The sequence below is a fragment of the Rhinopithecus roxellana genome, chromosome 7 (assembly GCF_007565055.1).
Source record: "Rhinopithecus roxellana isolate Shanxi Qingling chromosome 7, ASM756505v1, whole genome shotgun sequence".
NCBI lineage: Eukaryota > Metazoa > Chordata > Mammalia > Primates > Cercopithecidae > Rhinopithecus > Rhinopithecus roxellana.
In genome coordinates this window covers 125,493,866-125,511,630 of record NC_044555.1, presented here as the reverse complement: position 1 = coordinate 125,511,630, position 17,765 = coordinate 125,493,866, and the positions used below count along the sequence as shown (strand labels likewise).

The following is a 17,765-nucleotide window of genomic DNA, read 5'->3' as shown; positions in this document are numbered from 1 at the left end:
CCAGGCCAATCTAGAACCTTGCTATTCAAAGTGTGCCCTGCATAACCTGGGAACAACTTAGAATCCCAGAATCCCAGGCCCCAGCACAGACCTACTGAATCAGAAGCTGCATTTTCGCAAGATCCCCAGGTGTTTCACAGGCACATTAAAGTTGATAAACAGATTTAGAGTAGTGCCATTTTGCCTTGCCATTTATTTATATAGTTAGCTACACCCCCCAAAATATTATTTCACAATTGCAGTGCAGATTTTAAATCCTTGTAAGTTATAATGAGGGTGGGCTATGCTAGACAGCAATACTAATAATGAATTAAGAAATGTTGGCTGTATGAATGTCTTCTTTTGAGAATGTCTGTTAATATCCTTTGCCCACATTTTGATGGGGTTGTTTTTTTCTTGTATATTTGTTTGAGTTCTTTGTAGATTCTGGATATTAGCCCTTTGTCAGATGAGTAGATTGCAAAAATGTTCTCCCATTCTGTAGGTTGCCTGTTCTGTTCACTCTGATGGTAGTTTCTTTTGCTGTGCAGAAGCTCTTTAGTTTAATGAGATCCCATTTGTCAATTTTGGCTTTTGCTGCCGTTGCTTTTGGTGTTTTAGACATGAAGTCCTTGCCCATGCCTATGTCCTGAATGGTACTACCTAGGTTTTCTTCTAGGGTTTTTATGGTATTAGGTCTAACATTTAAGTCTCTAATCCATCTTGAATTAATTTTCATATAAGGAGTAAGGAAAGGATCCAGTTTCAGCTTTCTACTTATGGCTAGCCAATTTTCCCAGCACCATTTATTAACTAGGGAATCCTTTCCCCATTTCTTGTTTTTGTCAGGTTTATCAAAGATCAGATGGCTGTAGATGTGTGGTATTATTTCTGAGGACTCTGTTCTGTTCCATTGGTCTATATCTCTGTTTTGGTACCAGTACCATGCTGTTTTGGTTACTGTAGCCTTGTAGTATAGTTTGAAGTCAGGTAGCGTGACGCTTCCAGCTTTGTCCTTTTGACTTAGGATTGTCTTGGCAATGCAGGGTCTTTTTTGGTTCCATATGAACTTTAAAGCAGATTTTTCCAATTCTGTGAAGAAACTCATTGATAGCTTGATGGGGATGGCATTGAATCTATAAATAACCTTGGGCAGTATGGCCATTTTCACAATATTGATTCTTCCTATCCATGAGCATGGTATGTTCTTCCATTTGTTTGTGTCCTCTTTTATTTCACTGAGCAGTGGTTTGTAGTTCTCCTTGAAGAGGTCCTTTACATCCATTGTAAGTTGGATTCCTAGGTATTTTATTCTCTTTGAAACAATTGTGAATGGAAGTTCATTCCTGATTTGGCTCTCTGTTTGTCTGTTACTGGTGTATAAGAATGCTTGTGATTTTTGCACATTAATTTTGTATCCTGAGACTTTGCTGAAGTTGCTTATCAGCTTAAGGAGATTTTGGGCTGAGACAATGGTGTTTTCTAAATATACAATCATGTCATCTGCAAACAAGCACAATTTGACTTCTTCTTTTCCTAACTGAATACCCTTGATTTCTTTCTCTTGCCTGATTGCCCTAGCCAGAACTTCCAAGACTATGTTGAATAGGAGTGGTGAGAGAGGGCATCCCTGTCTTGTGCCAGTTTTCAAAGGGAATTTTTCCAGTTTTTGCCCATTCAGTATGATATTGGCTGTGGGTTTGTCATAAATAGCTATTACTATTTTGAGGTACGTTCCATCAATACCGAATTTATTGAGAGTTTTTAGCATGAAGGGCTGTTGAATTTTGTCAAAAGCCTTTTCTGCATCTATTGAGATAATCATGTGGTTCTTGTCTTTGGTTCTGTTTATATGCTGGATTACGTTTATTGATTTGCGAATGTTGAACCAGCCTTGCATCCCAGGGATGAAGCCCACTTGATCATGGGGGATAAGCTTTTTGATGTGCTGCTGGATCCGGTTTGCCAGTATTTTATTGAGGATTTTTGCATCGATGTTCATCAGGGATATTGGTCTAAAATTCTCTTTTTTTGTTGTGTCTCTGCCAGGCTTTGGTATCAGGATGATGTTGGCCTCCTAAAATGAGTTAGGGAGGATTCCCTCTTTTTCTATTGATTGGATTAGTTTCAGAAGGAATGGTACCAGCTCCTCCTTGTACCTCTGGTAGAATTCAGCTGTGAATCCATCTGGTCCTGGACTTTTTTTGGTGGGTAGGCTATTAATTATTGCCTCAATTTCAGAGCCTGCTATTGGTCTATTCAGGGATTCAACTTCTTCCTGGTTTAGTCTTAGAAGAGTGTAAGTGTCCAGGAGATTATCCATTTCTTCTAGATTTTCTAGTTGATTTGCCTAGAGGTGTTTATAGTATTCTCTGATGGTAGTTTGTATTTCTGTGGGGTCGGTGGTGATATCCCCTTTATCATTTTTTATTGTGTCTATTTGATTCCTCTCTCTTTTCTTCTTTCTTAGTCTTGCTAGCGGTCTGTCAGTTTTGTTGATCTTTTCAAAAAACCAACTCCTGGATTCATTGGTTTTTTGGAGGGTTTTTTGTGTCTCTATCTCCTTCAGTTCTGCTCTGATCTTAGTGATTTCTTGCCTTCTGCTAGCTTTTGAATGTGTTTGCTCTTGCCACTCTAGTTCTTTTAATTGTGATGTTAGAGTGTCAATTTTAGATCTTTCCTGCTTTCTCTTGTGGGCATTTAGTGCTATAAATTTCCCTCTACACACTGCTTTAAATGTGTCCCAGAGATTCTGGTATGTTGTATCTTTGTTCTCATTGGTTTCAAAGAACATCTTTATTTCTGCCTTCATACAGCCAACAGACACATGAAAAAATGCTCATCATCACTCGCCATCAGAGAAATGCAAATCAAAACCACAATGAGATACCATTTCACACCAGTTAGAATGGCAATCATTCAAAAGTCAGGAAACAACAGGTGCTGAAGAGGATGTGGAGAAATAGGAACACTTTTACACTGTTGGTGGGATTGTAAACTAGTTCAACCATTATGGAAAACAGTATGGCAATTCCTCAAGGATCTAGAACTAGATGTACCATATGACCCAGCCATCCCACTACTGGGTATATACCCAAGGGATTATAAATCATGCTGCTATAAAGACACATGCACACGTATGTTTATTGCGGCACTATTCACAATAGCAAAGACTTGGAATCAGCCCAAATGTCTGTCTGTGACAGACTGGATTAAGAAAATGTGGCACATATACACCATGGAATACTATGCAGCCATAAAAAAGGATGAGTTTGCGTCCTTTGTAGGGACATGGATGCAGCTGGAAACCATCATTCTTCGCAAACTATCACAAGAACAGAAAACCAAACACCGCATGTTCGCATGTTCTCACTCATAGGTGGGAACTGAACAATGAGATCACTTGGACTCGGGAAGGGGAACATCACACACTGGGGCCTATCATGGGGAGGGGGGAGGGGGGAGGGATTGCATTGGGAGTTATACATGATATAAATGATGAATTGATGGGTGCTGACGAGTTAATGGGTGAAGCACACCAACATGGCACAAGTATACATATGTAACAAACCTGCACATTATGCACATGTACCCTAGAACTTAAAGTATAATAAATAAAAAAAAAGAAATGTTATTACATCAAAAGCCAAGAAACAAGCATAAAAGCAACCAAACATGAAGAAAAAAGGTATGTGAATAAGAAACAGGTGGAGAAAAAAAAGGAGTCTAAATTCTATATGTGTCAGGTGCAAAGAACTCTGCCAAACTGTAATTCATACCATAGGTTGTAGTTCACCAGACTGTTTTCTTCTCCATTAGACCAACAATAATTGAAATGAACAACCAAACATCCTTTGAGAGCTACAGTCATTGGACCATGGATTTCCTTAGGTTTTGAATGACTAGTGGGGCCAATCTGGGATCAGTGAATGTTACTGTAGGAGCCAATATTGCAGAATGGTTACGATGTCAGGTTCTGGATTCAGTCTGCTTGTCTTCCAAGCCTGTTTCTTTCACTATTTCATCTCGAGCAGTTGTGTATCTTCTGAGACTCAGTGTCCTCATCTACAAAGTCAGACTAATAGTGCCTAACTCCTAGGATGACAATTAAATCATGCTTAGCACAATGTCTGGTACATAGAAGGTGCTCAAAAATGGCAGCTATTAAAATACTTCAAAAATCATTATTAATGTATTTCTCATAGACATTTCTAAGGAAGTAACAAGTTTTGTATTTAGTACCTCTTTATTATTTGATTATAATAGAATTTAAACTGAAATATATATTGTTTTATAGCTCCATGTAGAGTGTCCCTGAGTCACAACACTTATAGTCTCAGATGACTAGACAATCTAATTTGACTTAAGTATTTCCAGTTTATGACAGTCTGGACCATATGTGTAAAAGTCCCAGGAAAAATATTGAGGCCACATCTGTGCTCTGGTCCAGGGGCCTAAATGTTAACTGATATCATATGATTTGTAAATTATCATATATAAGCATAAATCTATGCTCACAAAGTAATGTTCAATACTTAGCCACCCATCTATAACATGGAAAAAGAAAGGCCTAGCATTGAGAACAAAAATGCCACCAAGCAATCATTACAGACCCAAAGCTTGAGCTAGGGTCAATAATAAGGCTAGAAAATTGTGGTAAGTTTTCTTAACAGTGTGGTAGAGGGCTTGAATCCTCATAACAGTATCTTGCTTAGTGCTTAACAACACAGGCCTTAAAGTTAGAGGATTACCTGGGTTTGAGTCCTTGCTCTGCCACTTACTACGTTACCTTAAGCAAGTTACTTGACCTGTCTGTTCCTCAGTTTTCTCATCTGTAAAATGGAGATAATGATAGTGTCCTAGCTCATAGGATTGCTGTGGACATTAAATAATATACTTAGCACACTGCTTACCATATAATAAGCACCCAATCAAGATAAACTGTCATCATTATTACTACTCTTAGCAGTACTATATGCTCTGATGTAGAGGAAGTACTAACATACATTCTTCAAATCGCTGCTAAGCTCCCACTTAAATTGAAAGTATTTGGATGCTATGCAGCCACTGTCAACGCTGATATGCTAATGAGCGTTCTGTACATCCAGCTTCAACCAGACATTTGAAACCTCGAGAGTATTTTTAATTTCTACCTTTGGCCCCCTTCTCCACATCTTGTTTTCTTAACGACTAAAGAAATGTTTTATGTTTGACCTGTAATTCAGTGATTCTGCCTGCCACCATGCTCCAGTGAAAGTTACTTGACTGTTTGGAAACCTGATCATAGAAATACTGGTATTAGTTCAGTAGTTCCCTTCTTGTCTTAAAGTGCATGGGGCAATAACATCAGGTTGAGATATACTTTGTAAAGCTATGTATAAAATCACTTAAGTTATATGTGAACTGGTTTTTCTCATATCTGTATTATTTTAGGAAGGCAGTTTACCACTGAGATTTGAACATGGGTTCTAGATCCAGAATGCCTGTGTTCAAGTCTCTGTCATTAACCAGTTGTGTGACTGTTGACAAGTTACTTTACTTCTCTATGCCTCAGTTTCTTCATCTGTAAAATGCAGATAATAATGACACCTATGTTATAGGGTTGTTATGAGGATTCATGTGTTAATACATGTAAAGCCTTAGAGTGATGCCTGGCTCACAGTAATTCCTCAATTAACTCAACTATTATTATTATTGTTTCAAGTTCACATGTGCGATGTGGCTCACAAAAAGTTGAATTATGACTCATCTTTACCTTTAACAACAGTGAAGGACAGTAAAGGCAAGGGTGAAATTTTTCCCTGGTGAAATACTGGACAGCAACAGGTGAAGAGAATAGTATATGTCTGACAGTACTGATGCCTGTTCCTTATAAATCTGTTGGGGATTTTCACAGAATGGAAGGGTGGCACGACACTCCAATGCTGCCTACCTTTCTTCTGGCCAGGGTCTGGAGAACAGAGTGCCTGCCATCTTTACAATGGGTTAAAACATCTCCCTGATCAGCTTCCCACGCCTCAAGATTTCTTAAAATGGAAAAGGCAGCAAATAAGCCTCATGGAGCTGTTGCCTGAAGTCACCCATCAAAGGCTCAGTAATTCAGCTACTTTTATGTTCCTCAGGAGGTTTCCTACTGAGCCAGCAGACTTTTCTTTGTCCTGTCTCATCTGGCCTGTCTGTGACAGTAGAGAAGTCTTTTGACATTGATGAAAAACAAGTGATAATGTAAGCTTCCTTCACTTCCCCCAGAGACCTCTAATCTATACTGTCATGGATGCTGAGTCTCTTGGACACACACTTGTCATGAAGGCAATGTCTGGCATAGTTATTATATTCATTGAGTAGTGAGTAGAAACAGGCTATCTCTGAGGTTTGGTGTGGAGTTCCCTTTCAACTAACATGGTGTTTTGTACTGCTGTGGTTCAATAAAGTTAATCCATAATGATGGCAGATCAGGAGGTCCCCTCTGGCTGGCAGCTGTCTTTCCTGCAAGAGTATTTGCTTTGAGAAGCTGGTCAAATAAGACTAATGTTAGTGGAGCTCAATAGAGTCAGGCCCTCTGGTTAAAGAGCATCGTTCTGCCCCAGTCATTCCAGATGAATCCAAGGATGGACCCATTAAGGGCTACTTGTTGAATACTGCCTGCTGCTTCCTTTATTTTCCCCTCAATTAAAATATCCATAGCAGCCAAGTGTGGACCCTGTGAAGTCCAAAAAGAGAAGAGTTCCTCATTATGATATCCCTACTATATTGATTGTGTCTGCTCCATAATGAAAGATATTGGAAAATATGGACTCATGGACCTTATTCTCAGAGCAAAGCCCTTCTTATTCTTAAGGAGGCAGTTATCACTGGACCCAACAGGCCAACTCTGATGGGAACAGAAAGAAAGAAGGAGTTTGTATGATAATGACAGACCACTGTTCTGCAAGCTCCTCAGGAAGGCCTGGCCTTTGATTTGTATTATTTTTAATATCTGCCACAAATAGAGTATGCTTTTAGTGGCAAAAAGTTGCGATCCTGAGAAAGGAGAGCACTGTTCATCATCATAGTATATATGTTACAAGAGCCAGTAATATGTAAACATTATATATACCAGATAAAATTAATGTCTCTTCAAAACAAACCTGAATTCAAGCTACTGATGGTACTCTCAAGATTCACCATGGAGCATATCTACACCTGGAGATACTCATTTAAATCTCCTCCATGCCATCAAGCTCCCATAGTAACACAACAGCTGGCAGTTAGCTGTTGTGCCAGGTCATCCTTTCAAAAAAAAAAAAAAGACAGAGGCGTCATCATTTGGTTTGGACATAATTGGGACCCTGCTTTTATGAATATGAATGAATTCTATATTGTATAGCTGAAAAGGTTAAAAATGTTTTAGTTATTTATCTTGATATTACAGAAGTACTTTACTTCAACAAAAATGTATGAGTTTATATGATCTATGTATTGTCATATTTTTCTTTGGGAACAAGCACATCATGATTTTGACTTGAGTACTGGCAACAACAAGATTAACTGGGCCACAGAAGGACAAACAGGAGATGGTCAACATAATAGAGACTATGTATTGAGGTCCCCGCAAAGAACAAGGTCCTATCTCCCAGGGAAGACACCACGAAATACAGATAGTGAGGCGCTCGACATCACAGTCTGTGTAGGTAAATGCTGTGGAGCTGTTTTCTCGTGGAAATATTTTAAAATATTTAAAGCCTTTGGAAGAGTACATGAAGCTCAAGGGCCAGAGGATCTTTAAGATAAGAATTTCATGACCTTAACTAGCTGGAATAAGTAAATGCACAGTGATAGGAACAATCATTAAAAAAGAAAAGACTCCCCATGGAAACTATTAGGAGAAGGAGCTGAGTCAAACTATTTGCTTATTCATTCATTCATACAAGAAATGTTCACTGAAGCCTGCCGGCATAAAGGTACTGTGAGAAGCACCGGGGAGAAAGCAATGAACAAAAAAGACAAAGTTTCCTATCCTCATAGTGACCCCAATGCTTTTAGAACTTCCACACTCTCTCCCTAATCCAACATGTTCTCAAATATGAGCTGGCTCTTCACTGACAACAGCTCAAAGGCCTTCCTTTCATTGTATTCATTTGTTCTTTTATTTATCCATCCATTCATTGAAGATCTATTGAGCTAGATATAGGGGATCCCAACATGGGCATGGCACAATCCTTGCCTTCAAGTTCCAGTTGCAGTGACAGAGGCAACAAAGTAAATATCACTACACTATAATGTTGCAAGTGTCATAACAGAAACTTCTAAATAAGTATGTTTTAGCCCAGGTATGGTGAGGGGAAATGCTAGGTAGATGGCGGTGGTCAGAAAAGGTTCACAGAAGAGGTAACATTTGAGCTAGGTGTCCAGAGATATATAGGAGTATGTCAGGAGGATAAAAGAACTAAGAACAGTGTAGGCAGAGGAAACACTGCATCAATTATTGGAAGGTATGCAAGGGTATACAGTATGGAGACAGTGGTTAACTATAGAGTTACATCACCTCATTCAGCAAAGACTTTGAGGCAGCTTATAAGAAAGATTACAGTATATGAAAAAATACAATAATTTATAAAAAATAAAATAAAATAAATCAGCATCTGGGAAAATATAAATGAGAATACAAGACAAAGACCAGGTAGGGAAGTTAATTAAAATTCAGGTGTGTAGGTCATAGGATCCCACCTGATTTCTGAAGTTGAGCTGCCCCTGTGACAAAGCAGCCAAAACAAAAAAGGGAAACCTGATCAGTTATATAATTTGCATTTTTCCGTGAAGAAAAAATACACCAGTCCTCAGGGGAAGTGAAGTTTTTCATGGCCCTTAATAATGTGTGTGTGTGTGTGTGTGTGTGTGTGTGTGTGTGTGTGTGTGACATTCTAGTTCTGAAAGAAATTTTTCACAGGAAGTTTCATATATAGGGGAGCACGCTAAGTGAAATGGTTGAGTGATCTGAAAAGCCCAAACACTGGTGTGTAGGCCACGACCCGTCTATGGCAAAATGTAAAAACTAAAAATGTAGTAAATTTGTCATGAAGCTAAATTTGCTCAATTGAAAGGACTGCCCTTTATTCTGAGGTGATAGACTTCCTGTATTTTTGGTTTTAAAATGTTCTTTCTTTTATGAACTGTATGAATAGGATATTGGTTAGTTTCTTTGTTACTTTTACCCCACTTCTTTTCTTGCCAAATTAAGAGGCTGGTGACCTTAAATATGCATATAATTTTATTCATTTCCAAAATCCAGAAATCTGGGAACCACAGATGTAGTGGGAAATGTCCTCGCTAATGACTCTGGACCTGTCAAATGTTCTAAAAAGGCAAGAACACAGTGTAAATGAATAAAAAGGAATTGAGGGAAGATGGGCTACAAAGGGAGATTTTGCAAAACCTTGCACTAAAGGAATAAAGCTCCACTGGTGGAAATTTGAGATCAAAGTTGAGATATGTTTGGGAGGACCTTTGTGAACTGAAATTGGGCCACATAACCCACCAATCCCAGGTTGCCAGATTGTTTGCTGTTGTACATGAGCCAGGCCCTGTCTCACCTTTCCAGCTAAGCTGAAACAAGTGTTTAGATGATCTTTTGGGGAAACGGGACAGATGTTGGTAGAATTTGAGAGTCATTGTGTAAAACTTTGGGAACTTGTGCCTCCAAGAGGGCTGGTGAGAAGTCCAGAATCATCTCACAGCTCAGCCAGGTTGTCCTTGGAAATCTGTGTTCTCTCTTCAGATTAGAAGAGAGATACAAGCTTCAGTAGGTAGATACTAATCTGACAAAGACTGCCTAAAAAGTCTTTTAAAGGATCTATGTAGAAAAGAGACAGGACTATAATGGGTTAAAATTTCCCAGTACACAGGCATAATTCTTAATTTTCCAATGAATTTTGTAGGAACTCTAAAGAAATAACAATAATGTCTCAGAAATATGTAGCTCAGTTGAAATCATAACTTTCTATAAAATAGCTTAATTATGCATATATAATTAGATCCTATTTGAAATAGTTATTTTGGAATAATCTGTGGTTGCATTTCAGTGGTTTTACTGTGAGTAAAAACTACCTCCTGGGGCTCAGGGGTCTCTGGAACACCTAAAAGATTGGAAATGCTTTTATCGGGCCAGGGGCACTTGGATGGGGAGAAGTCGTTAAGTGCAGGCAAAGCCTTTCTGAGAGTGTAAAGGGGCTTTCAGTAAGAACCAGGGTCCAGTTCTGAAAATGTAAGCAAGATAGTCAATGTGTGTCACTTCCTACCTTTGCCTACTTCCAATTGATACATGGCCACAATTTCGACTTCTTTTGTGGCACAAAATTGCAACAGTGAATTTTAAAAAGAGGCCCCGAAACACTGTGACAATGCATGTGTCAAATATCTCAATAGGAAATTCTGGATTTACAGATACGCAACCCCAGGATAGCCTCCTGGAAAGGAAGGTTTGAAGGCCACATACAAGGTTGAGTAGGTAGGTACTAATCTGACAGAGAGCATCTGTCTTTCTCTATGAAACTGTGGACTTTGTGGGAAGCAGTGTAGACTAATGGTTAGGAGCATGTTTAGTGAGTGCCACTTACTGTGTATCCTTACTGTGTTATCTCTATCAGCTTCAATTTCCTCATCTGTAAAATAGGGAATATTATTTCCCATCCCTTAGGATTGTTGTGAAGATTAAGTCAGATGCAGTGTATAAAACCTGGAAATTAATAAGTAGCCAATTAATGGGTAGCTAGTATTCCTCTCCCCTGCCACAAAGGTAAAAGGTGGCATTTTACAGCAGGAAGATCACCTGAGGTCAGGAGTTCAAGACCAACCTGGCCAACATGGTGAAACCCCGTCTTTACTAAAAATACAAAAATTAGCTGGGCGTAGTGGCGCGTGCTTGTAATCCCAGCTACTAGGGAGGCTGAGGCAGGAGAATCGCTTGAACCTGGGAGGCAGAGGTTGCAGTGAGCTGAGATCATGCCATTGCACTCCAGCTTGGATGATAAGAGCGAGACTCCATCTCAAAAAAAAAAAAAAAAGAAAGAAAAAGAAAGAGAAGCCAACATGAACGGGCCTGTCAAAAACTATTAGGGTTGAACCATAAAATAGGCATGTGTGATGTCTTTGTCAGACATCAGATGTAGAACACCTCTGAGGTTTCTACAGTTTTGTAGACAACTGTTATCTTAGTACACCTAGTAGAGCGTCAGTCATCTGACATTGTTCCAGCTGAACAATGGTCCTTCCATATAGCAACAGTGTAGTGGCAATAGTTGCCCAAGACAGTGGCTCTGTGCCCTGCAGGATCCTAAAGCGCCTTTTCAAAAATCTGAGAAAAATCATGGTCAGTCTAGTTTGACTGTTTAGTGTACTTTCTATTTTCATTCCTTGAAAATTGTTAACTCTATTAACCAGTAACACTCCACTGCAGCCAGGCTGGATATTCTCCTTACCTATTGCTATATAACAAACTACCTTAGAAGTTAGTGACTTAAAACACAATCATTTTATTATATTTTAAGATTTTTCTGGATGAGGAATGTGGGTAGGACTGAAATGGGCAATTTTTCTGTTCTATGTGATATCAACTGGGATACCTCAGTTGTGGCAGACTGATTTCAAGACTTCACTCATATGCATGACACCTTGGTAAAGACAGATACAAGACTGGGCTCAGCTGGATCCGTCTTCTGCCATTTGCTCTAAGTCCCTCTCCACGTGGTCTCTCTAGCAGGGTAATCAGCCTTATATGAGGATGAAAAGCTCCCGTTATCACTCATTTCTAGAGACAAAAGGTAGAAATTGCATCTCTCTTAATGCCTGGGCCTCAAAAAGGACACAATATCCCTTATGCCATATTCTGTTGTTTAAAGCAGTTCTAAAGCCCATCCAGATTCAAAGGGATAAGGGCATAGACCCTTACCTTGATGGAAGGAGAATCAAAGAATTTGTATCCAACTTTAATCCACCACATTGGGGGGAAAAGAATTGTATATAAACATTTTGTTGCTCATATGCCTTATTTTTTCAACAATTTGCTTCACTTTATATCTGCAATTGTATTAATGTATTGAAACCATTGTCATACTACATTGAGAGGCAGTGTAGTGGTTAAGGGCATTAGAATTAGACCAAGTTGGATTTGAATTCTAGGTCTGCCTCTTACTGGCTGTGTAAACTTGAGCACGTAACTAAACCCCCCTTGACCCTCAATTTCTTTATCCATAAAATGAAAGATAACAATATCTAAGCTCACAGCTCTATTAGAATGTGATTATATAAAATGCTTAGCACTGAACCTAAAACATTTTAAGCACTTAATAAACAATTATGGTGATTCATTGATGATACAGCATTGTAACTTTGCGTTGTTGTTTCCAAACTAGAGTATAAGGCCAAGGATTTTGTCTTATTCGTTTCTGAAACCCCGACACCTGACATAGGACCTGTCATCAAAATAGTGAATGAATAGATAGAGGGATAACTGAGTAGCTGCACAGAAATGACATTTGCCTCCATTGTAATTCCTTGGCTCAGATGTGTACAGAGAATGGACAATAATCACTCTGCCAAGGTTGAGTAAATGCAAGTTGCTAGGTAGCAGGAAGGCTTAAAGCTACATGGAAACATTACTTGAAATCACATGGTAGAGTTGCAAGTCTGAGGAGCAAGCTGGCCCCAGCTAACAGACAGCATTTGCAGAATTTCGAGTGGGTTGGGACTTCGGGAAGTACGTGAATCAGAAGAGGGAATACAGACCGGGCCTGGTGGCTCACGCCTGTAATCCCCACACTTTGGGAGGCTGAGGCAGGTGGACCACTTGGGGTCAGAAGTTTGAGACCAGCCTGACCAACATGGTGAAACCCCATCTCTACTAAAAATACAAAAAAAAAAAAAAAATTAGCCAGGCATGGTAGCACATGCCTGTAATCCCAGCTACTAGGGAGGCTGAGGCAGGAGAATTGCTTGAACCCAGGAGGCAGAGGTTGCAATGAGCTGAGATCACACCACTGCACTCCAGCCTGGACGACAGCACGGGACTCCGTCTCCAAAAAAAAAGAGAGAGAATACAAATCAATATGTCATGACTCTTTCGGCAATGGCCATGCCAAGAGTCAAGAAGGCAGTAGGGAAATGGTGTTAGAAGAGACGGTAAAAGCAAAACAGAACAGGATATTTATTGCAAAAAGGACTTTGGAGGAGTATCTTGGCCTTTTCCATAACTCTTTTATATGATTTCAAATCTTTGAAAGTTTGAATTCCTAACATAAGTGGCAATGGTACGTACTTGTTGGTAGTACTCCACAAGCCAGGCCAGGGGCCTGGAAAAGGGAGAGAATTTCTCTGGTGTTCTATTCCCAGTGTGTTTTAAATTGCTGGACTTCTTTGATTTTTCAGGTTCTGCAATATATGTATAAAGCCCATGACTTCAAATGGTTTTCTTGGTCGACATTGGAAATCCACATTCACTTTGGTGCTTAATGATTAAAGATAAGCAAAAGAAATAATCAACATGATAGAAGACTTTGAAATGTCATGTACAACCTGCTCTCTAGCAAGCCCTTATGGGCAGTGTAGCCTATGGAACTCCTGGCATATTGAACAAAAGGAAGAGGGGTAGTTTATCTACTCTGGCTTTAGCCATATGCAATGAATACATTTGCTTTTAAATGAATTTATAAAATATTAATGTAATTATATGAAACAGCAGAGTGATAAGTACATCAGTCAGGAGTTATATTTATCCTGTATATTTGTTTTTTGTTTGTCTCCATTTATTAGTAGGCAGTACATAGAGACAGACATTTCCTTCTCAGCCGAAGTGGCAGAACTTGTTTAATGAACTGATGTTTCTGTAATCTGTGGTAAGGTAGAGTTGTGAGTGACAGAGCTATATGAATAACAATAAGGAGGCAGGCAGAACAATAAAAGGAAGACAAACATTTCAGTAGAACAGGAAAAATAGATGGGATTGTTTTGTTGGCACACAATCTAATCTGATCTTTTCCTAACGAAAAATAACAGTTTGTAAATGGGTAAGATAATGTTAACAATTTCTCCAAAATCTTCTGCATGAGGAATCAAATTTTCCAAAGACATAAATGGCATTCTTAACCATAGTGCTCTTATTTTGGTTCTCTAAGATCCAACAGGAAACCTAGACACCACCCCCAACACTTGCATAGAGCCTGACATATAGGAAGCCTATCACAGATGTTTGTGAATGTGTGAATGAATGCCTGAATCAGTGAATTTATCAGTGTGGGTTTTCACATTTTAAATGGAAAGAAGGAAACTTACCTATCAGGACTATCTGTCTTGCCAGAGGTCTTCATATCTGTTCTGTGTTTTCATCCTTTGAGCTAAATGTCATTATTTGCCCCCTACTTTTACCAAAAAGGAAATGGAGGCACACAGATATTAAGAAACTTTCTTCAAGATCACATAACTACTATATGGAGTACAGTATAGATATGAGAGCCATGGGTGGGAGGGAAGGAGGGTACGTGTGTGTGTGTGTGTGTGTGTGTGTGTGTGTGTGTGTGTACATGCAAGTTGAGTGAGATGACATTTGAGGGCTAAAAGTAAACATTTTCATAAAAATAAAACTTCCTTTTGGGATATTTTTTTTCTTCCCAAACATTTTCAGGGTCTTGACATCACATTTAAAAGGCATGTGAGAGACTGGGTAATGCCCTAGCTTGCTTGGGCTGCCTTTGTAACAGGGGATGCCCATGTGCCACCTGCCTGCCCATCTGCCCAGCTCTAGATCTCACTCTTATTATGCCTGTCAGACCTGAGGTTCTGCTTCTGTGGGAATCCTGGGTTCTTCCTGCTGTTTAGGTTGACCTCCTCCAGCATCTTAGAGAGAAAGAGCCACCCAGGTGACTTCAGGGCCACTTTAAGGACATGTGTACAGGCATTACCCTTCTGGCCTGTGTGGTGAACATGATGAAGTCTTTGGGAGTAGGGCCTGCTACTGCTGCTGCAACTGCCCCTGAATTACCAGAACCCCGCAGGCTGCAGTACTTTCTTTGTTTGCAGTCCACTGTGTGTGGTTCTATAGCAAAGACAGGAGTGGGAGGCAGAGAAACAAAGAAGTAGAGTGTACTCTCTTCTCTCAGAGAAATTCCATTTTGATCTAGAGACAAGATTTAAACAATGAAATCAATACTGTCCTTAGACCCAGGCAAGTGGGGCTCCTCCTCGGGGCCCCTGTGCTATGGAATGCCTACCTGGATAATTTCTAAGTCCCCTTCCAGAGCCAAGCACTGGCCAAGCAGGCAGTATCATCAGGGCAGCTGCCCTGGGTCCAGAGCAGCTCCTCCTTGTATTCTGGTTGTAAGAAGTACCTTTCTTGAAATTTTCTAAGTTCCCCTGCAGTGTCTGGGGCAAACTGTGACTGGCATTATCATCTGAGAAGTCCTAATCTTAAACTGGACACATGTATATCTGAGTTCCCATTTCTCCCCTTTGGGATACTCTCCAATCCTCTGACCTGTATGTGCAGTGAACTAGATGCCCCAAGAAGCTTCAGGACTCATGGAATTCTCCCCAGAGTCTTAGTTCCAGGAGAGTGGCCTGGCAAGGAAACCACTCCAGCTGACTTATGTGGTATTTCTTTCATGGTATCGCGTGAGATAGTGCCACGAAAATGCTGCCAGTACTGATTAGCAGTGAAACAAATTGTGTACGTAGATAGGCCCCACAAAAAAAATACACATGCTAGAGGCATCCCTGAATTAAACAAAGAATGATGCAAAATAAAAAAATCAGTGGTAACAAGTATAGAACCGATAGCTTTTAGAGGCAAAGTCAAGAATGAACCACAATTATCTGGAAAAGCCTCTTCAAGGAAGGTGACACTTAAGCCAGGCCTTGAAGCATGGGGAGAATTTGCAGAGGCTCAAATAATTCCAGGCAGAAAGAACAACGTGAACAAAGGCACAGAGAGTACTTATTTATCAAACCTGTGCTCAGCACATTAGATTCATCATTTTGTTTACTCCTTACAGCTTCCTGTAACGTAGGTGATATTAACCCTATTTTGCAGATGAGGAACTGGAAGTTCATCCTGCTAAGCAAATGGTAGACCTAAAACCCAGGTCTGCTTGATCCCCAAAACTCTGTGCTCTTAATATCATGCTGTACTGTACAAAGAAAATGTGTACAAGGGACAGTAAAAAGCCTTCTCGGAATGGAGCAGAGAGTGTGTGTTGGAAACTAATAGAGGCAAAATCAATAGACAAGGCATGGCCATGCTATGAAAGACCTTGGATGCCGCAATGAGATGCAGAGACTTAAATAAGCCCTGGTCAAACAAAACGGCCCCATCCCCAAAGGAAAATGCACAACTATAAGATAATATTTAAGACCTGGGAATACTAAGTACCATGTTTGTTAAATATTTTGCCTCTGTCTTAGAAAGGCCTTTGATTTGAAGCTTACAAAGTAACATTCTTTCTCCACTTAACCTTGCCTGGTGTCATTTATTGTTCTCTCTTCTCCATTTTTAGACTTTGATCCTGCTCTTGGAATGATGACTGGAATTCCACCAATAACTCCAATGATGCCTGGTTTGGGAATAGTACCTCCACCAATTCCTCCAGATATGCCAGTAGTCAAAGAGATCATACACTGTAAAAGCTGCACGCTCTTCCCTCCAAATCCAAGTAATATTCTGCTTTTTTTTCCACACAAGACACAATGTTTTAGTGTACAAGAAAACTTTCTTCTTTTTCAAAAGAATACCCAAGGGCTTCATAGATGTTTGTACGAAAGCTTCACCTAGAGAACAGAAGACAGGAAAATTTTCTCTTGCTAGGCAGGGTTGAATTTTATGCACACAACAGTAGACTTCTGTGTGCAAGTTGCAGTACAAATGATACATGTTTCTAATGCAGTCTGGTAAGGAATTCACGTGTGTTAGTAAAGAAGGAAGCATGCAGATTGCTCAACACCATCATTTGTAGTCTTTCCTTTTCATAACTGCCCCATGTACTGATGATGGCAGAGACAGAGTGTGATCTGAGGCACATGAGAATATATGTTTGGTGCTAAGAATCTTCCACTGCTAGCAGCTATTCATACATCACTCGAACCACTGCTATTCAACCGATGGGCTGTAATATACAGTGAGGCATGGTTCAACATATTGGAAGGGCAGAGAGGAATATTGAGACTAAGTCACACTACTTGTAGCCACCAGTCAAAGCAGTTCATGTGGAAGTAATCTAGAGATCCATTTTTGTCAGTAATGAACAGGCTTCTACTTAGATTCACTTTAAAACATGTGTAAAGATATGGTGACCATATTTTACTTAAAATGTCCCACTAATAATAATTGACTAAAACTTTTTTTCCAAATGCATTTGTAGTTTTATATACATTCAGTGATTAGAAGCTGATTCTGCATGTGCCCCAAGCCTCATTAATGATTTTTCCATAGTTCTAGTCATATTGGATAGCATACCAAGGGAACCACCACTACAGTACAAAGATTAGAGCTGTTTGTTAAGGGATACATTCAGTGGTTTAGGACATAGATCAAATGACCTTGCCTTATCAGGATAAATATGAATCTTTGACATGTGACTTCAGACAAATATTTCATCTCCTACCTTAAATAGGAATCAGTTAATCACGGCCCAGGCCCTGGCAGGGACCCAGATTTTACGTAGTATGGTCTGCTCATAACTGAGATGATTTTAGAATCAATCAGGTTGGCTAGATAGATCATCTTGGCCCCTTTTGCTAGAAAACGAAAAAAACAGATCTTTATGCTT

The 17,765-nt window shown here is 39.7% G+C and overlaps 1 protein-coding gene across 4 annotated transcripts in view; it reads left to right on the top strand.

The window, feature by feature from the left end:
• The window catches only part of ENOX2 (ecto-NOX disulfide-thiol exchanger 2), a 319,462-nt gene that overhangs the window by 228,557 nt on the left and 73,140 nt on the right, over positions 1 to 17,765 (top strand). For all 4 annotated transcript variants that reach the window (XM_030934490.1, XM_030934489.1, XM_030934491.1 and 1 more), the window contains one exon: positions 16,497 to 16,652. In XM_030934490.1, the coding sequence (XP_030790350.1) occupies positions 16,497 to 16,652 (156 nt within the window). The remainder of the gene's footprint in view (positions 1 to 16,496; positions 16,653 to 17,765) is intronic.